Below are 21,949 nucleotides of genomic sequence, written 5' to 3'. Positions count from 1 at the left end.
CCGTGTTGTAATAACGAAGTTGTGGTGTAATAGACACTCGAGGTGGGCCCACAGAAAAGATCCTACAAATATCTGCAGAAAATATAGTATTATTTTTCATACCTTTTTCCCCTTAAAGCTCAGTTATTTTTGTTTTCCTTGCAGTCTCAGCACCATAACCCGCATTCTATAGTAATTAATAATTGTCAAAAAAAAATGCGATTCCGGGCAAAGTCCTAATGCGGGCGCTCGTTAAACTCCAAACCTGCTTATGATACAAAGCACATTTCCACTTTATTTAAATATGATTACTTTAATGACTTAAGAATCTGTGCGTAGTAAGCGTTATTGTGCTCATACACAATCAGTTGTAGCCGTGGACGTAAGCAAATAACGATTTCTAGTTTGTTCAGCGGCGTCCGCGCAACATGCTGCCGAGAGTCCCTATTTATAACGTGCTGCCAGCCTGCGTTGGGACTCCGACGGCGTCTGGTGATCCGTGATAAGTATTTCAAAAAGACCCACGTGACGTATTGGTGTCAAACCGTCGAATTTCGTGCAAGAGTTCCAGCAACGAGTAGAAGACCAAGCATGGCCGACACTCGAACACTCATGGACTCCTTGACCAGAGTGCCGGTGCAAGCCCAACTCAATGGCTGAGAAATATCGGGTCTCGAGCCACCAATGGCAGAAAGCCACCTTAATGGCCATTCTCCAAGCGAGTCCCGTTCAAAGAGTCTATATAGAAATGCCAGTAAAAGAGCATAGAAAGGACCCAGTTGTGGTGTTACTTTCTTTGGATAGGATTACAAGGTCAAACTAATATAAAAATCACATGATCATCAAATAGAGGCAGAACTCGGGTTGCTGCCTCCTTCTCCCGTAGCTACTACCGTGGAGGCCACTACCTTCGACCGTGGCCATCAAAGTGGCAATTGTTAGGAAGCTTCTAGTACAGTGACCCTGCTGAGGTCAGCATCAAGTCCTACGACTACAGGACAAAACGAGATTACAGTTGAACAAAAGCCTCTGCCCGCAAAAATAATTCTATTGCAAATATAATTGTGTTCTCGTGAGAAATGTGGGTCATTCCATAGGGTACAGGACACATTCTATAGGGTACAGGACACATTCTATAGGATATAGGACACAGGGCTCTGAGGTCCTGAGGTCCTGAGGTCCTGAAAGCTTATGTTTTTTATAAAAACTTTTTTTTCTATGTTGGTCCAATAAAAAGGATCCATGGAAGATTGTTTCCTCTAATATGACAATATCCCATTGTCTCTCTAAATTACCTATGCATTATACAGGGCCAGCCCTTCTTGTACGAGAAGCTTATGAGGGTTTTTCCTGAATAAAGGAATAGAAAGAATACAGATAGAGAGAAAAAAAGAAAGAAAGGGATAAAAGGAAAAACAAGAAACATGTTAAGGTCTACTTACACATTATACACCCTTATCTCACTCTGGCATCAGGTGATTCTTGTGACCTTGGGGGTAATTGTGCAGGACTCAGCAGTCTCTCTTACCCAACATCCTATGACAGACCTACTGTACACTACCATTCAAAAGTTTGGGGTCAAGAGCTGTTTTCATGGAAAACAAGGACATTGTCTCACGACATCAGCGGGACCTCCAACCCGCGTCCCGCAAGGGGGGGGTTTCCGGGTAGCCAGAGTTCCCAGGACACCACACTGAGCTGATACTTTATGGGGCAAAAGCTACAACTATTGGAAACATATTCTTAATAAATGGTGGGAGTTCTTCATAGGAAATCAATGTTTCTTTTAAATTGAGGAATAAGTATTTATACTGCTTCTTGTTGATTTATTGTAGAATTCTATCATTTAGTTTGAATCCAAGGGTATTTGTTTTTAAACAAACACTTTAGGCAAAAGTTAAAAAAAAAAAAATGCACTGCGATTAATTATTAAAATGGAGAACAGAAACGTCGACTTGATTTTTCCCTTGGGTTTGTAAAGTTTCCTCCGTTACTTAAGGCAGGAAAAGCGACTTTATTTGAGAGCGCTAACAGTTGCAATAAAAGGAGCTAATTCAGGCCCCACAAGAGAGATCGTGCGTGAGTCTGAGTGCCTCGGCGGTCTCTGACATATCAAGGTCACACAACATAGTCTAGAACTTTACACTCATTTAACACTTAGAGATCCGATGGGACGAGTCGACGAGTCAGCGTGGCCTTCGCCATAACGGCTCTTGAAACATTAATTGATAACAAAAACCTGGAAAAAAAAAAAATGTTTTCAAAAAAAGTCAAAAATTGCCAAAAAAAAAAAAAGTAAATAAATATTTTTTTACTTGTAGTGATTAATCATAAGTGGAAAAAGTTAATATCATAAGATGAAAAATCAATGCACGCGAATGCAGAGTACGCACTTATGCATTAACCCCTTAAGGACAATGGGCTGTGCCTAAACCCATTGAAAATAATGCATTTTGAGCCCGTACATGTAATTAAGGGTTTAAAGAATAAAGCGACCAAGTTATTACAAAACACATAGTAAACATATTAACTGTAATAGTGAAAAAAAAAAACAGATCTAAAATGAAAATAATAGCAATAGATGTTTAATGTACCGAGACAGCTCAGAATCTGTTTCTTACAAAAGCAGATCTCGGCAGTTTGATTCTTAAATTGATTGGCGCTAGAAGCTAAGTAATGATCCACTTAAATGATGCCTGATCCCGAAGAAATTAAATGAAGATGGAATACAGTTACACGTGTTTTACCGATTTCCCCATTTAAGATTACATTTTGAGTGATCCGATTGGCGTTCTCTTGAAATTAAGCTGTTATAGGTTTGTGTACATCCTCCACTTCATGTCTTTTCTGATCCACGTTCAAGAGTACCGCAATTCAAGTCGTTGACTGTTCATTAGAAAATGTTCTATTTTACAAAGTGAATTACAGTAGGTTTGGTGTCTTTTTTTTTTTATTTTTTTGCTAGAATTAGGCCGTGGAAATATCCATATAGGCAGATTTTAACTGGAAGCTACTGATCTGAGAGCCCAACTCGCTCCCCTGCCCCTCACCCCTGCAGCTGCCATCCTTTATGGTAAGCATGACGTCTGGTCCGGGGCGTTTGAACAATGAGCGGCTCTGAGTATGTAGAGGATGTATAGGCTACACGCAATCATTCATGGTTTATATGGGCTGGATACAATGGAGGTCTCTGATCTCTCCAACTGGTCCATGAAGCATGGAAGTACCGCTCTAGGCATAGTCATCCTAGGCCAGAATGGCTGTAAGATTCTATCAACTCCAGGTATGGGACTTCCACTTCCATCCTTGAGGAGGACTTCCCTTTGTCTTTAATCGTTGGTGGGTTCCTTTGTTATTGTACCAAAGGAATTCTTTGAACGTATCATTAAGAAAAGCTACAATGCTCTATTCCATGTTTACTTTTTGTTGACCTTATTTGCATGCGCCTACCCAGAATCCCTTCTGGTTGTGGCAGCACCATGAGATTTCTGGGGAAAAACAAGCCTTCTGGCTTGTCTGGTGTCTGTAGATGAGTGTTTAATAATTCGTCTACTACCCCTTAATTTTAAGTGGAAGGGTTTCCATCACCTTTACCCACCATAACTTATGTAATGGTATTCAAGGAGTTAAATCGACTCCATAGCTCGGAAATCTAAGGTGATTTTTTTTTGTGTGTTCTCAATGGAAATATCGCCCCCACCCACCTTGTAGATCCTGTAGCATATCAAAGCTGCCTATACAAGTTTAGTCTCTCCATATAGGACGGTTTTAAGATTTCTTTTCGACTTGTTTTTTTGTTTTCGTGTGCCGTTCATTTGCGATTTTCAACTCGAGACCTTGAGAGCTTTAGACTTCCCGAGGGCTAAGATGGATATCGCTGCCGTAGATTTTACCGCACCGCTAAACATTAGGAACCTTCCTTTTTCTATCAAACTTGGCTGAAACGCTCGTCTACCAAACATAGTTCCAAAAATGTGGAGTTGCCCATGCAGAATATTTCAGCGTACTCCATTCTATTTTATGGAATACATTGTGCCTGGATGTTTAAGTGTTTATAATCACACTAAGTAAAAAAAAATAAAAGATTGCATGCATCGGCAGCAGTCAAAAATCGAGCCAAGTACGGATTATGTAAAGCTGTTTAGAAGTTATGTCCTTGGTGGAGTTTGCTCAGGCACACAAGAAACAAGGAACATCTGTCCAAAATTTTTAAGTTTAGGAATCTCGACCACTTGGCTGCAAATACTAATGGCCGTCAGATTGCGCACGAAGATGGAATTCTATTTTGGGGAGAATAAATTATGTAATCTCTATCCAGGTGAATCAGACAAAGGGTTATGGAAACATTTGCTCATGTGAGAGATGACCATCTGGAGGCAATCGCTGCCAAAAACTTATATTTGTCAATCTGTAGATTTTTTCCCCCTTTATTATTTTATACATTGTCATCGTATTCTGCCGGATGATCGGTTAAACAATATTTAGAGTATTTTGCAATTAAGGTGTTCATATAGAAGAAGATGTGAAATATACTTTGGAGAGGCTTGCTATAAGAAGTTAAGTTAGATTTATTTTTTGGTGAAAGATTCTATATTTTGGTAAAGTTATACATAACAATTGAGGCATATTGTTGAAAATTGTTTTTTTTTTTTTAAATTTCATTAATTTATTTTTCTTTTCTTACAATACCTTCATGGAAAGGAAGATATTTGAAACTAGACTTTTAAATAAAAAACTCTTTTTTTAATGGGGGGGATATTATGAAAAATATATATTTTTGAAGATGACCTATCTTCATTTTTCTTAATCATTAACTTATTGAGTCTTTAGTCAAAAGTTAATATCTTTTAATGGGCCAACACTGAAATAGATGTGAAGTTACATAAGCTTTTGGGACCTTTGAGTTCTTCAAGTCCTGAAAGCTTCTAGGTTTTATAGGGGCACTACGTGAAAACATATTGGGAGCCCCATCTAAAATACAATTGATTAAGATGGAAAGATAATAGTTATGATTAGACTATTGTTAATGAACAAGATACAATATAGCCATGGGCGTAGGAACCGGGGGGGGGGGACGGGGGGGACAGATCCCCCCCAGTAACTCATGCGGGGGGGACCGATAATTAAGAAATCCCCCCCCAGGGCTGTAGGAACCCCCCCAATAGAAACGCCGCGAATGCACCTCGAGGTGCGGCCTGCGTAAGATCGGCAGCCAGGGCAACCGATCTTACGCGGTCCGCACCTCGAGCCCTGCCACTTACCTGTGGGAGGGTCTTCTGTACTGCACAGAGGAACCGGAACCCAGCAGAGTTCACGTGACATTACATCACATCCTGCTTCCTCTGTGCAGTACCAGAGAACGCAGAGGGCGGCCGCGCCCTCTGCTGAAGCCTGTGAGCGGCATCGAGGAGCTGCAGTGCAGGTAAGGGGGTGGGGAGGGTGTTTGAATGAGTATGCGTGATTGAGGGAATGAATCTGTGAATGAATGAGTATATGAATGAGTGTGTGTGTGATAGCATGGATGTGTAAGTGCTGGAACCTAGGCATGATGGGACTGTGATTCTGACTTGGCATGATAGGAGTGTGATTGCTAACAGCAATCACAGTCCCATCATGCCTAGGTTCCAGCATTTACTGGATGGATGTGTAAGTGCTGGAACCTAGGCATGATGGGACTGTGATTGCTGTTAGCAATCACACTCCTATCATGCCAAGTCTGCCAGTACATGCTGAAACCTAGCTAGCTGCCCCCCTTGTGTATTGATGCTACCAGCAGTATGGGGTCTGCACATCACCCTGTCTGCACATCACCCTGTACCAGCATGTACTGGCTGACTTGGCATGATAGGAGTGTGATTGCTAACAGCAATCACAGTCCCATCATGCCTAGGTTCCAGCACTTACACATCCATCCAGTAAATGCTGGGACCTAGGCATGATGCCTAGGTACCAGCATTTACTGGTTGCCTGGGTATGATAGGAGTGTGATTGCTGTTAGCAATCACACCCCTATCATGCCAAGTCATATTGCTAATTTTTTTTGTCCAATTGTGTGTTACCTACTTTTATTAAAAATGTGAGTTTTTATTATTATTTTTAAAGGTGGGGGTCATTTTCGGTTTTGGCTAAGTGAACCGTGAATGTTTTGGTCCAGAATTTTCATTTTAGTGCATCCCCAAAATAAATAGAACTATTTCATTTTTAATTATCCTGAGTCCTGAATTTGTAGTCACAAAACTTTCTAGGCCCAGAAATCAGTGAGAGGAAAAGTAAAGGTTTTGTGTCATTTTACGTTATTTTAATCTGCATATTTTATTAAAGGCCATATTTTCTCACAGTGAAAAATGAGTGCGGCCCGCGCACGTATACAATTCTGATGAAGTGGCCCACTGCAGAAAAAACTTGGACACCCCTGGGGTAGACAGTGAGAAGGGGGGTAGGGAGAGGGTAGCTAGTGAGAAGGGGGGGGTAGGGAGAGGGTAGCTAGTGTGAAGGGGGTGGTAGGGAGAGGGTAGCTAGTGAGAAGGGGGCGATAGGGAGAGGGTAGCTAGTGAGAAGGGGGGGTAGGGAGAGGGTAGATAGTGTGGGAAGGGAGGGTAGGGAGGGGGGTAGATAGTAAGAAAGTGTGAGAGGGGGGAGAGGGGGTAGATAGTGTCAGAAAGTGGGGATCTGATGGGGGAAAATGCTGTCCCCCCCAGATTTTTAGGGGTTCCTACGCCCATGAATATATCGATATAAACTTAAGATCTTGTCCTTCATACGTCCTTAGAGGGGCCCATTGGACCACTGAGGTCCCTAAGCGGCTTCTTAATCTTCTTGTATGTTCCTTAGAGTATCTGTATTCAACCTGACAAGAGGCCCAGGACTAAACTTAGTCAGGAGGCCACATCTGGCTCTACTGCAGATCGGTCACCAAGAATCCACACTAAGAAACAAGAAAAAAGTAGTGTTGTCTTTCCCAAAAGGGATTGAAAAAACCCAAAGTCTAAAGTGGCCATAAACTCCATTTTTAATGCTTTATTTACATGACTCCAATATGTTACAGGACTAAGTCCACTGAAAATGAGGGAATCTGATCTCCCTGCCAGAGTCCGATGAATTGGGTGCCTCATTGTAGAGGTCCCGTTGTAGAGGTCCCGTTGTAGAGGTCCCGTTGTAGAGGCCTCATAGTAGAGGTCCCGTTGTAGAGGTCCCGTTGTAGAGGTCTCGTTGTAGAGGTCCCGTTGTAGAGGTCCCGTTGTAGAGGTCTCGTTGTAGAGGTCTCGTTGTAGAGGTGTCGTTGTAGAGGTCCCGTTGTAGAGGTCTCGTTGTATGCAGAACAGAGTATAGGTAGTATTATCATTGCCTCTCGGGAGCTCTTATTGAGACTGTATCTTTTTATAGACTATTCTGTTAAAGTGGTTTTATGTAGATAAAAATAAAATGAGGACAGATAGCGACATTAATGCCGTTCTCACTACACATTTCCTTTAAATAAATCTTGATCTTATTCACAGTTAATTACTTCGATAACCGACACCAAATAGGACACGTTCACCACCAATTGACCTTGCTGAGCGTCTTCCTTCTCGGAGTAATGGAAATGTGACTCACTATGAAAATGACATTGCGGACTCAATTTACAGAGAGTTGTAGCAGTTAACGGTTGGGAGAATTTTTTTGGAACAGTTAAAGAGAAACTTTTGGCAGAAGTAATTATTTTATTAAAACTATCTCTGTGCTGATTTTTTTTTTCTAAAAAAGAATCAGTTTTAAAATATTTTGTTAGTCGGTACAACAAGAAAATGTATTGAACTTCTTGTCTTAAAGTTCTCTCCCTTCCCTTCAGTTCAAACCTAAACCAATCAGAAACAATCAGCAACTTAAGTGCAGAAGAGGGAGCACCAAATCCCTATGTTCACATTAAATACTGTATGCAGACAATCTATTTATTTAATGGAGTAAAAAAAATAGACTTTTCACTTAACTCTACATGGAGAAAAACATAAAAATTCTACTTGGGAGGATTGAGCCCTATTACGCAGTAAAATGTTTGTAGGCTTGAATCCGTTAGATGTAACATTGCTTAAAACACCAGCTATTGGTAGACTCAGATTTTCTGAGGTTATATTTAATAAAGCAAACAATATTTTATGTTTGATATTGAAAATACTGCGACAGGGATGACCGAGAGGGACAGAGAAAATAATACAAATACGTTCAGCCCAGAAATAAGGAAGAATAAAAGGTTCTGCTACAAAGGAAGGGGTAATTCATTTCAGGTGCCTTCCCTTGTATCCAAATCTCAATCGTGAAAGTAAAAAGCTTAATATATATAAAGCTGACCCAAATGGAAGTGAATTGATATGTTTTTTTGTTTGTTTTTTTTTTAATACTTATGTATTAACTATATTGTCGAACATGTCAGATCAAAGAACTGCGGGCGCAAAGCAACTTGACATTTATCGCCTTCCAGCGTTCTGGCTCGAAGAAAGTCAGCCAAGTCATTTTTTTACATGGATCGTTAGAGAGGATTTATTTATGCTCTCGAACAATAAAGGAGGGGGAAAAAGCGACAACAGAAATCGTAAAATAAAATTTATATAATTCAGTTACCTAAATCTGGTAAACCCCAACTAACAAAATGATGTCCTATAGTTTTATCAATCTGGGGAATTTCCTGAATCCTACAAACTTTCTGAACTGGATTTATTATTCCATTATTTATTTATAATTTTTTATAATTTTTAATCACATGATATGTACATTTTCATGCGTTGGTTGTGATGTAGCCCTTGACATCAAGACCCAGCAAAGGAAAGCTCCTTTGATGGCACACGGAGGTTAGTTTAGAACCTTGGTCCTTAAGAACAATTACAAAATGTCAGTGAGCACCTTTAAAGGGACTTCATAGCGAAGGATCGGTGAGAGCCAGGGATGGAGCCAGGACTGGCGGCAAGTATACCAAGCAAAATAGTTAGGTGCGGCTGAAGGGTCAATTCCATTGATGTGTTTCCAAGATGGACGTCATGAAGATTTCATAGGGTCCTTTCAGTAATCAAATGCATTGAAGAGTATGTGATGGCTGGAATGTCCCTTAAGTTATGCCTATTGTTGAAACTCTTAGTGGAGGAATTGTTATGGAATTATTGTAAAAAAAAATAAAGTACTACAAACTATTAAAATAATAAACTAAGTAAAAGACATTTTTAGACTTTGCCCACGCTCAGTTAATCAAGAATGGAGGTAACGGTTGAACCCACTAATGTATGAAATGTAAGCTCTCCTTATATTCCTGGTCCGATTGACATCGTGTCTCCACAGGGCTCCAAAGGCTACTGATTGGCATTATGTTTTCAGAGCTTTGATGAATAGTTTCAGGATGACCGACCCTGAAACTTTGGAGCTTAACTACCCGATTGAGAGGCAGCTGCACGCGAGTCACTTGGGGCATCGTAGCAATCGAGTGCGGAGAAGCAAATCTCTGATAATAACTGGAAGAAGACGGAGGGTCCCAGTGCAGCGCAGCACAGCCGCTCATGGATCCATAATACGAATATGTATTCATTATGGGAAAAAAATGTTTTCCCTGTATCCATTGTGTATTCTGATGAGGTATCCATACAATTATCAAAAAGGGACATTAATTACATTCATAAAACGTTAGCATCTGTTTACTTGCAGAGTTAATGATAAGTTTTTTTGTATGCAGAATGGTGATGTCACCATAGAATGTTAAATTTAGTAAGATATCCTATACTGTAAAAATATCTTGGATTTAACAAAAAAAGGCATTATTCTGCAAGATAAAAATGTATGACGGTGAATCGGTAAAGACATCAAGCTCATGTCAGACTGCGAGGGATACGTCTTTTAGGGTGGATTATCATGCAAGGAGATGTTACTTTTACAAGATAAGAATTTATGCTGGAAGAGCCATGGTCCAGTTAAAGGGACAGTAAAACCAAAACTTAGTTTGCTAGACCAGAACTGAAGATTTTTATTCTGGCAGTTGATGGCGGGTGACTGTACTCTAGTAGTTATTGGTGGCTGTAGTTTCTTATTTGGCAGTTGGCGGAGGGATGTTGTTGATGAGTAACTGTAGATCTCTTTACTCTGGCAGTTGGTGGCGGGTGACTGTAGCCAATTACTCCGGCAGTTGGTGGGCTATTCTAGTTTCTTGGCAGTTGGCGGTGGCATGTTCTTGACGACTAACTGTAGATTCTTACTCTGGCAATTGGTGGCAGGTGATTGTAGCCAATTACTCTGGCAGTTGGTGGGCTATTCTAGTTTCTTGGCAGTTGGCGGTGGGATGTTATTGATAAGTAACTGTAGATTCTTACTCTGGCAGTTGGTGGCGGTTCAGCTCTACACTTCATCAGTATAAGCCACAGTTGAAGTTATGTATTTATTTAAATGGAGCTGTTCTCTGTTCACTTTTATTTTAAAGCACCAATAAAAACAGCTTGCTATTCATTTTTTTATCTTCTTTATGTTAATTTATGATTATTATATATTTAGTTTTGTTGATGCATTTTAGATTTAATAAGGTTATTTAATTTCATGCTTTCCATTATCGGCCTTAACTAGAGAGACAAAACTGAAAGACAAAAAACATTTATTATTATTATTATTTATATTGATTTAAGAATTAATATTATGGATTATAAATATCATGACAGTTCCTCTTGAAAATATACAATATACAAAGTAACCTACTACTTATTTGTGTGGCTGCCCAACCAAAACCCGAATTCCAGGAAAAAAAGTTTAAAAAGACTATTTTATTCTGCAATAAGACGCTAATGGCGATGGAAAATAAGTAGAATTATTTGTTGAATCATTGTGAAGAATATATAACGAGTTTAATCATGACCGGCCATATTTAATGGAATGGCTCTGATGCTGGAGGGGATATTGGCTGATGGATGCTGATTGGACTTACTGTTTGTCATTTATAAAATGACAGCCAATCCCCTGCTGTGCACCGAAGTACTTTGTAAAGTGCTCATTACTCAATGTACGACTTTAGTAAGTATAGTATAATATATGCAGCGTAGAAGAGAACCATTTAGATGCGTAATATAAAGATAAATTGAATTGTCAATCATATGTAGTACCGTATGCAATGGCTGAATATTAAATTAAATTAGTATATGAATCATAAAAGAAACTCGGCATTCCAGCCCCTATCTGGGGCTGAAATCAAGAAAGACCTTATCTACTGGCATGCCCATACCGCCGACCTATGCCAGCAGTCATGTTTCCCCTTCCCTAACGGCCCAGGGGCTCCTTTAATGCTAAACCACGATGTACACGGGGAGAGTTTCTCTCCAAAATTCATTGTATTTTGTGGCAAATCTTGTATGTGAAGTCGGGGGAGGGGGGGGGGGTGTTGTTGAAACAATCTGCGCTGGGGTTTGAATATCTCAGCTGTTTTTATCTCTATATGAAATTATAAAAAAAATTGGGGTCTGGCCAACTAAATAGGTATATTAAAGGATTAGTCAATTAAACTAAAAGCATCTGAAGTCATTACATTCTTAATCCTATCAATAATTTAACTGTATCAAATCCCTCTTTTTGATTGAACGCCGTAATATATATCTATCGCTAACAAGAAATCTTTTAAAAAAACAAACAGGCAATAAATGTCATACTGCAGAGGAATGCAGAACGCGGTTTAATTTAATTACTTGCCAATGGATAAAAATAAAACAAAATTTAAACGGTACGACAGGATTTTTTTAAAAGACTAGTGGACTATTAGAGATTTATTATGATTTTTGTGTTAGAAAGGAAAATATTAATATGCTTGATTAACAATTAAGTATTTCAGGTTGTAAAAAAATATTATAGAACAGACTTCCAAAAACGATTCAGATGGATTTTTTTAATTTTTGGGCCATTTGTTTTCCAGACAAGCCTGTGATTGAATACTTGATATTGATTGCAACAGAATACATCATTTTTGGTCTTTGTGCAGGTCAGAGAGAGGCGGAGCTCTGGAGTATGACATCATATCTCAGCATTCAGCTTCACTCAGATCTGTTCAGTCGACGAGTGTGAGAGTAAGCGGGTGCCTTTTACTTCTCCTGAAGGGCAAAGGGGCCTTGCAAATCCTTCCTGCCCCTGGCCCTGTAGATTCTCAGGGAAGTCCAGGAGATAATCAATTGAAGTTGCATGAACTGCTATCCTTCCGTTCATTTATTACTATTATTATTACTGTTATTATTACCTATTGATTTATATAGCAACATCATATTCCACAGCACTGTACAATAGGTCAATGGGACTCACTGAAACACCAATCTATATTCTCTATCTGACCAAGTTTTGGTTCATTGACTTCATTGAAGTGAACCTATAATGAGACAACCTTTAGGAATAAAGACAGACCACCGTCATATTCCGTAGCGCTGTACAATGGGTAAACAGGACATAACAAGTGGTATATAACATAACAATTTGACTTATAGAAAGAACAGGTAAGGAAGGCCCTGCTCAAAGAGCTTACAGTCTAGAGATTGTATGGACCAGCCGAGCCTGAAATGATGTTGGGTTTGGCGGAAAGTATATCATAAGTCCTTCTGATAGCGGAGCCAAGGAGGAACTCGATGCAAACCCAGCAGAGCTCCTCCTGATTAAAGCAGGTGGTGGGTATTCACAAATAACGTTTCAGCTTTTTGCCACCCCATACAGAGACCTACCGTATTGAGAAACATTGTATCATGATGTAAACATCATGTCATATGACGTAAATCCCATAACGCAAATGATGTAACTACTGCAGTAACTCTAGATGGAAGTCGTTTTTTTGGTTCCATTTGGGCAGAAAGTGCCATTTTTCTGCCATGATCTGAACGTGGGTGAATGTTTGTCAACCTCTAATCCTTAGTTAGTCATCAGAAAAGATCTTGAAAGCTTACTTAGGACCACAACTTCATGTGACACAAAAGCAGGAACTTATAGGCTGTTGCATATCAAGCAGTCTACATAACAAAAATGCCAGTTTTCTAAAAACTGAATAATAAAAAAAAAAAAAATCCAGAAGTAGCTGTTCACTCTTCTAGTGTTTTCTCATCGGCTAATTTGGATTATATACTGGTTTCTGTAGTGATAAGATTTGGTTTTTTTATACTTTGTTATACATTTTTTAAATTACATGATTTTTTTAATTTTATTATTTAAAAAAATAAATAACCTTATGCTCTAGGATGATGTTCATCGTTCTGTCTTTGCGCCAACGCGTTTTGCACCGTTTCCAAGCTCGATGTTCTATCTTTGGAACATAAAGTTGTCTGCTTAAATATTTTTTTTTAGTATTTGGAATTTCAACCAGCTGGCATTCATATCCACATTTTTGATGGTTTTGTGACAGCTCAGTAGTCCAATAATGTATTTTTTTCCCCACAAGTTGTTTATGAGCTTTGCCTGAAATCAAGCAGTCTAAGATAACGTACAATTTTTCTTCAAGCGGTTACGCCATTAAATGTTGGCTCGCATACCGTCTCACACTTTCAGTAGTTTACTATGGGGCAGCTGAAGCTTGTAAAATGTGATTTATAGAGAGATCACAGTAAACATCATTAAGAAGATCTCAAACTTTTTTCCGTATGTTTCTCCAAAAAAAACCCCAAAAACTATTTTTCATGAAGTTTTAGTCATTGCATCTTTACATTTTGATGATTAAAGGGGACCCAAGAGTGGTAGTCAGACCTGGGAACTTCTGGAGCCCCCTGGGGGAGCATTTCTTCTCTGGGTCACGTTATTCTGTCTCCGGGTCATGGAGATTCCAATTTCCCATCCTATTGCCTTCCCACTCCCATACAAATTTAAGCTACCTGGGGTTATTCACACCTTTATAGGCCACAAGCTCCACACCTCAATGAGCCACGCCGACGACAACGAAGGAAGAGCAAGCTGTTGGAGCAGAAGGTGACGCTTCCCATCCTATTTAAGGATTTGGATGAGCTTCGGCCATACCAGGAGATAAAGGCAGAGGAACCCGCTAACATCGCTGAGCCGGACAAGAAGGCGCTGAAGATGAATACAATGACCATCTTCAGGCATCAAGAATGAGATTTCTTCAAGAAATGATGAGGTTTCTCAAGGAGTGCAAGCGTAATCTCAACCAACTGTCCAAAACTGCTTGGAAAGAGGTGCCTCTCTATCTACACGTTCCGATAAAGCAGGAGACATAGTAGAACATGCAGCTGGAACAAGGAGCAGCCCAAACTGGAACAGCCCAAGGGTCTTCCTCAATTAGCTTGAAAATACCCCAGAGGGTCTTCCTCACATCAGGGCATCGACACCTCACCAACCTGTCGTGCCAAACCAGGTGTAGACAAGACCATGTACAGAGAGATACTGCTAGGCTTGGGAAGGTCACGTCGCAAAGCCAAGGTCATCACACCCAAACTTCTTATGTCAAAACGGTAGATAACGAAGACTCGCAGATGGGTAGAATCACACTGGGAGTGTGATCTAAATGGATAATGCAATATCTAATTTGTTACATGAAACTCCTGCTTGCACACAGGTGACTCTATGACAAGTTTGTGAAATAATGACCTTCTTATAAGCTTTGTGTTAACAAGGATGTTTGAAAGAGCAGACTTTATTATTATTATTATTATTATTATCTAGAAATAAATAGCAGAAAATAAATTAAAAATTAAATATATAGCAAGTTAAAATAATTTCATAGAAACCTTAAAAAAAATAAAAATACAGAAAATGTAGAGAAAATAGGATTTTATTTCTTTAATGTAAATTACATTCTTGCCACCTTGCTGTGCATTGACACTGATGGTAATTGTCCTGAACATTCCTCAAAAGGAGCCCATATATAAATTTAATGGCACATAAAGATCCAATATAATAGGCTTTGGACAAAAAAACAACCAACCAACTATACAAATTCTTTCTCTAAAAGCTTTTGAAAAAGGACAATTGACTTTAATCGCATTAAGTGGATCGAAGAAATGGAATGTTCTTTTTATAGCCACAGAAACATGCGCTACTATCTGCCTGTACACGGAATACTATTAACGAGCCATTACATAATTACAAAAAATTTGATGCCTTTTAAAATTCTACTTAATAATTAATACGCTATTAACCTGAAGTGCCTTGAATAGGTATTAGAAGCATAAAGAATAAGTAAATTGCTCAATGAGAGTAAGTAAGAGTCCTTTGGTTAAGGGTAAAGAGGACACTTGTTAAGTGACGTCACAAAAAAAGTGATGTCATCGAACATCTGTAACATCTAATCTGGTGAGATCATAGCTTTAACCCTTAGCGAAGGAACGCATTAACGTTTAGTTAAGGAGACTGAAGAAAATGTTCTTTCCGGGAATAACAAATTTTTTTTAGGGTTATATTCTCAAATTCTCGTCCCTAAATCTAAAATCTGAGGTTGCAAACTGGGGTTTGTAGTTAAATCCCAGAAAAAAAACCAAACCTTGTTCTATAAGTAATATTTTCCGTAAAGTATATTAATTATGGAAAGTATGGTTAATGTACAACTTCCAGTTAATTCGGCTCGATCAGATAAAACACTAAAGCCAATTTCTCATTTCTTAATTGATCAGATGTTTTACTCGGATGCGTTTAGTATAGTTACTGTAGTTATTGATCAGTGATCGATACGCGATTGGATTCTCTGTTTTTTTTTAAAAATTAATATAAAATAATTTTTTGTTTTAAATCAGCTGCGGTCCCTCGGTGCGGCGCTTCTCTCATGCAGGCTTTCCCATCGTAGCTAACGGACATGTAATTGTGTCCGGTTGTAGCCCACCAGTGCTCATTGTATTGCCAGCGGCACCAAGCATACCTCCCAACAGCCCTGGATTAAGTGGGACAGTCCTGATTTTCAGGCACTGCCCCGCCGTCCAGAGCAGCTTCCCTATGGTCTTGATTTTTACAACCAGCGGGTATCGTGGGCTGGTTAGGGAGACTCTCTGATCTCCCCTGACCGGCACAGGGGGCTGTTAAAATCAATGGGGATCTGTACTGCAGCTCTACTGCAGCTTCCACTTAGCGAACGGCCCTGCCCCTCCCTGCCTTGGGGGGGGGGGTTGGGTGTAGCATGGACAGTGGTCACAAAACAGGGTTAATTTCCACCACCTTTAAAGGCTTTAACAGAAGTAAATTCAGTTATTTCCTATTTTTACCCTTTTTTTTCTGGCAAAATGTGACAAAACTAAAAAAAAAAGACACTAACTTCCAAAAATGACGATTTTAACACTGAAGTCAGATCTCCAGTTTTTTTTTTGTTTTTTTTCACTGTGCGCTGTCGTTTTTTTGGCAGCAGAACGTTTTACAGCTGATATTATAATCGATATTTCTCGCGCCATGCGATGTTTAAACAAGAAAGGAGGAATTGATGATCCACCTAACTTTGCGTTTGAAGTCCTGTCGTGTGCATCGTCTGCCGCGAGCGAAGGCCAAGTACCGGCAAAATGATTCAATCCCTGAATATATTCGGACAGGGGATCAGCATACCTGGGAACGCTGACCCAGAATCTCAGGGTTTTTACCCCAATTCCTATTCTACCCCGCTGTGATCATATATGTCTCCCAATTGATGCTCTTGCTGCGAGTATGTTATGGTTGATATCCCTGCTTGAACGCAGGTGTCCGTGAGGAGCGGTATTAAAGCCATTTGAGCCAGTCACTACAATTTTTTCTTCCCAATGGGCTATTAAAGGGTTAACATTTAAAGAGCCTCAGGTCAGCTCATTAAGGAGATATATATTGTATACGTAGGACCGGACTGGCGACGGCCAGGCGGTCCTGGCTCTTTAAGGCAAGCAGCCGCCTGATAACGTAAGTGATATCCGTGGCCCCCCCGTGGCCCCCATGCATGCGCCGGGCAAAGAACTTGAAACAGTTATTTATTTGATTTTGTGGAATAGCGGATAACACATTTTTGTTCCACTCATCAGTTTGCCTGCAGATCAGACCCATTAGCCTTTACCCCTTCTGCAGGGATGCTGTAACACTTATCTACTACCCCGAGGCTTTGTCCTCGGTACGTGTGGAATGTATAGCAGTACTTTTTGCTGCGTCATTAAAAGTATTTTTTTAGCGAATTAAAGCCTGTGATACAACATTGAACAGAAAGGTTACTTTGATAGATTGAATCTCACATTGAGAATCTTGTCATGTACCTCGTCTGCTGAGCGGCTCATCGCGGCGGTGAGTAAGAAATGAGTCGCTGTTCACAGAAATTAACTAGTCAAGAATATTCATCCATAATAATGTAACCGTTCACTTCAATCACTGAAGGACCCTCGATCTCAGGGCCGGACCCCCCACCCAATTTACCTTAACCCCATAAACAACAGACACATGAAGCCCGGATTGAAAAGGCCGCAGCCAATTTTATTTTTTTAAATAAACCTTAGGCCCAACACCTTGTTGAGTTAACAGGGCAAAGACTACCAAGTAAACACATAAATATAATAAATAACATCCATAAACATAAATAATTAACAAAAACCATAAGGCCTACCAGGCAAACACGGGGACGGACATACCAAGTTGCAAAACCCAAACCTGAGGCTCCCAGGACCACCTACCATGGACCACCTGCCAAACGCTCTCCCCCAGAGCATTCGCACCCCCTAGATGCCTGGTAATTTACCCGCCTGGCTGTGACAGCAGAAATACCCCAAAATGATAATTTTTACAAACAGTTTAATTTTTTGCAATTACGCTGAAATCCACCAGAACATATTTCGCTGGGGCTTTTTGATCCCTTCGAGTGGTTCTTTGAGTGGCTTTCCATTTAGAATGCCTAATTTCCCAGCCTCATCGTGGATACTAAACGGGTTCTTTGAATATTCCATGTGTTTAATCGTTAAAGACAGGCTTAGAGGATCGCTTTCAAGGCTATGATTCAGCTTTTGCTGTTGAAGGAAGCAAGGTTATTCCCACCGCTGGGAGTTGGCTTACTTGAAAACTGAAACCACTACAAAATATATGTATATATTTGAAAATTATTTTTAAGTGAGAATGGAGCTTAAACTATAAAATGTAACTAAACTGAAGCTGAGAATGGTGGCAGCTGGTGGCAGAGCCAGCATCATCTCAACAATTCCTTGTACTCGGCCTCTCCACCCCCTTAAAAAAAAAAAAAGGCAACCTGGACCAATAAACAACCATCAGCAACTTAGTAATAGGGAAGAGATAACCTTACGGGGAGGAATATTCATGAAGAAGTTAAGATCACTGCTCCTATAGTATACACATAAGGGGGATTCTAAGACATAAATATTGCTTATTTCAATATCTAAATGGTATTATTGGGTTCATTTAGTGCGTAAAAATGAAAAAAAACTAGGATTTGGGAAAAGTAACAGATCTGCTTTAAGTGTATAAAAATATCTATTTTAATATATTTTTATATATTATATATATTATATATATATATTAATATATATATATTATATATTATTCCAAGAGCTCAATGTGTCCAGCTTGGAGGAGAGAAGGGGGAGAGGAGAGACATTTAAATACATAAAGGGGTTAAACAAAGTAGAGGAGGGACGTTTATTTCAAAAGAGGAGAAACGTTACAACAAGAGACCAGAGGATCGGCGGCTTTGATGGAATGGAAGAAAGTTTTACACTACTGAGAGGGTGGTAGATATATGGAACAGAATCCCAGCAGAAGTGGTAGAGGGTAATACAGTGAGGGCATTAAACATGCATGGGATAGACATACGGCTCCTGAATCTAAGACGAGACCAACGACTAATTAAGGTTTGAGTCGTTACAGCAGGAGAAGCGGGCGACGAGATGGGGGGGGGAATGGTTGTATTTCCATGTTGCCTGTTCTATTGTTAGATGGCAAGCTATGGCTTTATTATCTATAGGCTACGTCGCATCGGCCCAAATTAGCCCATCGGGTCTGCAAATTCATCTAAGACATCGTTCAGCATCACTTAACAAGCTTAATATTTCTAAATATTTGACATCGTTCTGATAATAATTACGGTGTTTGATGGCAGCCGGAAGATTGCGAGATTGCTGATAAACATCTCAGCCACCAGTAATTATTTCACCTTTATTTTGTGATTACCCATGTGGCGCGCATTGTATTTCTGAATCCATTATACCCCAGGAATAATAACTAATAACAAAATATCCAACCCTCAGCATTCCGTAGAAAAAACAAAAAAAACACAATGATGGATTTTCATTTCCTTCCAGGCGGAATTTTCACTTTCGAAAGAAATTTTGGGAGAATAAAATCAATAATTCCATTGAATCTGCATAGACCATTGCTTAGCCTATGAGTGTATACTGTGGCACTGGGTACAAGTAACAGGTACGAGAGTAGTAGATAAGCAGAAAGGCCTCCCAGCAGAGGTGGTAGAGGTTAATACAGCGAGGGGATAGGCATATGGCTCCTGAATCTAAGACGAGACCAACGACTGATTACTTTAATATGCATGCGCGATAATGGAGAGGCTGTGTGTCTGGATCATTAGCTGGAGTGTGTAATTGCTGCTAATTATACGTGTACTGTGTTTAAGCACAACATCATTTCAAAGGGTTTTTTGAAGTACTTTCCAAACCTGATTACTTTCCCCATCGCTTCGTTCCGCTTAAAAGCTTTTGCCTTTCTGGACCGGCAGAGACAGAGCGAATCTAACGGGGGAGCCAACGGGCCAGGTTTATAAAATGGGAACTTTGTGCAACAATGGAAAAAGTGGGGCAATCAGCACTTGTTGCCATGGTGATTGCTCCGCATTGATCATTTGGTCCCCAGAGTTTGGGTATTAAGTGAGCAGAATGGTGAAAATGCAGGAAACGAGGCTAGTGATATTTATACATATGTGATGTTTTATTCCATTTTGCATATTTAACATATTTTTATTCACTCTATGGTTTTGTGTTTGTGAAAATATATTATTTCTGGAGTTTTTCTTTTGTTCCATTTTTACTACTTGTTCCCTAAATTTTTCTAAATCGGGTGCTTTATATGATTCAATTGTATTCTGGCTTTCCATACATTATTATTTATAAAGTGGTAAATTGTTCCATAACATTCTATAGTTATTATTATTTTATAATAATAATATTAGATTAATAATAATAATAATAATAATATTAGATTAATAATAATAATATTAGATTAATAATAATATGTGACATGTTCCGCTATCACTCTGTTACGTTCTGCCATGAGTATTCAACCAGCTGCCGCTCAATGAAAAGCTGGATTTGCTGGGCTGGGGGCCATAATGGTACAGACGATGCGCCATTGGGCTCAATAGCCGCTTGCCTGATGGCCTTTACAGGCCAAATAATGCATCAGGTTGACTATTTCTTCCTTTTGCAAATTGTATTTTTTGTGTGAAACCTCAATTATCCCCACTATTGAGCTGCTGTTGAACTACAATTCCCATCAACTATTAGCATTTGGCCAGAAAAAGGATGGCGGGAGAATATTTGGGGAGCCAATGGCTTTGAAAAGTAAAATCAATATATATATATATATATATGGCTTTAAATTCTTCTTCTTAACTGTACAAAAATGTTGGAAGTTACTTGTTTCTGAAACTTTTCTTGTTCTGCTTTCCCTTGTAGGTTACGGGCACGCCGCCCCAGGCACGGACGCAGGAAAGGCCTTTTGCATGTTCTACGCCGTCCTCGGAATCCCTCTCACCCTGGTCATGTTCCAGAGCCTTGGCGAGCGAATGAACACCTTCGTAAAGTACCTGCTGAAACGGATCAAGAAGTGTTGCGGAATGAGGAGTACGGAGGTCTCCATGGAGAACATGGTCACCGTGGGCTTCTTTTCCTGCATGGGCACTCTATGCATCGGAGCAGCGGCCTTCTCCCATTACGAGGATTGGAGCTTTTTCCAGGCTTACTACTATTGCTTTATAACTTTAACGACAATAGGTTTTGGAGACTACGTGGCTCTGCAGAAAAACAGGGCCCTCCAAAAGAAGCCGCTCTACGTGGCTTTTAGCTTTATGTACATTTTAGTGGGTTTGACGGTAATCGGGGCATTTCTAAACTTAGTTGTTCTCAGGTTCTTAACGATGAACAGTGAGGATGAGAGACGGGACGCGGAGGAACGGGCATCCTTAGCGGGGAATCGTAACAGCATGATCATCCATATACAAGAAGACCCTCAACATGGCCGCCCTCGATACAAGGCCGAAGTGACGGACCTCCAGTCGGTCTGTTCCTGCATGTGCTACAGGTCCCACGAGTACACCAGCCGGATGGTGTCCCACCAAAATTCATTCAGCTCCAAGCTGAACCCTCAGTACTTTCATTCCATATCCTACAAGATAGAAGAGATCTCGCCAAGCACACTAAAAAACAGTATTTTCCCGTCTCCCGTAAGTTCCGTTTCGCCCGGGCTGCACAGTTTTACAGATAAACACAGGCTAATGAAAAGGCGAAAGTCGATTTAAGTTCACTCCTTATTTTTTTGTGTGCGGTCAACCTTCTCTCTCTTGCCTTTAATTCTAAAAAAAATTCGGAATTGAGACAGAGAGAAGGAAAAAAAAAAATAATATGCCTGCCTTCTCTGAGACTCATTAGAGCATGAAGCATGGATCCTAACTTCTCCAGCAAAGTATGCCTTACATTAAACCCCTGAGTGGATTTCGAAAAGGAATTTCATATTTTAATTAATATGAAGCAAGTACCCGTTCCAAAGCCGCAAAACAAGCAGGGGGGACATTTGCGTGCTGCTCATCCTACCGACCTAGCAGACTTTTTATTTTACGTCTAAAAAATGTTTTTAAAAAAAAAAAGGAAAGAAAAGCAGGTCGCGGGTATGCGTCTGATTGACTGTGGAAACTAACGCATTGTAACAAAAAAAATTTCAAACATCAGGTATTATTTTATTAAAGCAATTGTATTGCTTTTAATATCTAGAATTCTCCCAGATGAAAGAAACTATATAAATAAATAATGTTTATTTTTTAGAATGTTCTTCTTTTTTTTTTTTT

At 39.8% G+C, this 21,949-nt stretch overlaps 1 protein-coding gene across 1 annotated transcript in view; it reads left to right on the top strand.

The window, feature by feature from the left end:
* The window catches only part of KCNK9 (potassium two pore domain channel subfamily K member 9), a 54,827-nt gene extending 33,421 nt beyond the window's left edge, over positions 1-21,406 (top strand). The window contains exon 2 of the mRNA XM_089477448.1: positions 20,565-21,406. Coding sequence (XP_089333574.1) covers positions 20,565-21,406 — 842 coding nt within the window. The remainder of the gene's footprint in view (positions 1-20,564) is intronic.
* Positions 21,407-21,949: the final 543 nt, after the last annotated feature.

The sequence above is a fragment of the Sceloporus occidentalis genome, unplaced genomic scaffold (assembly GCF_023333645.1).
Source record: "Sceloporus occidentalis isolate IW3139 unplaced genomic scaffold, rSceOcc1.0.p SCAF_11, whole genome shotgun sequence".
NCBI classification, from domain to species: domain Eukaryota; kingdom Metazoa; phylum Chordata; class Lepidosauria; order Squamata; family Phrynosomatidae; genus Sceloporus; species Sceloporus occidentalis.
The sequence above is the reverse complement of the archived record's forward strand: the minus strand, read 5'-3'. Positions and strand labels throughout refer to the sequence as shown.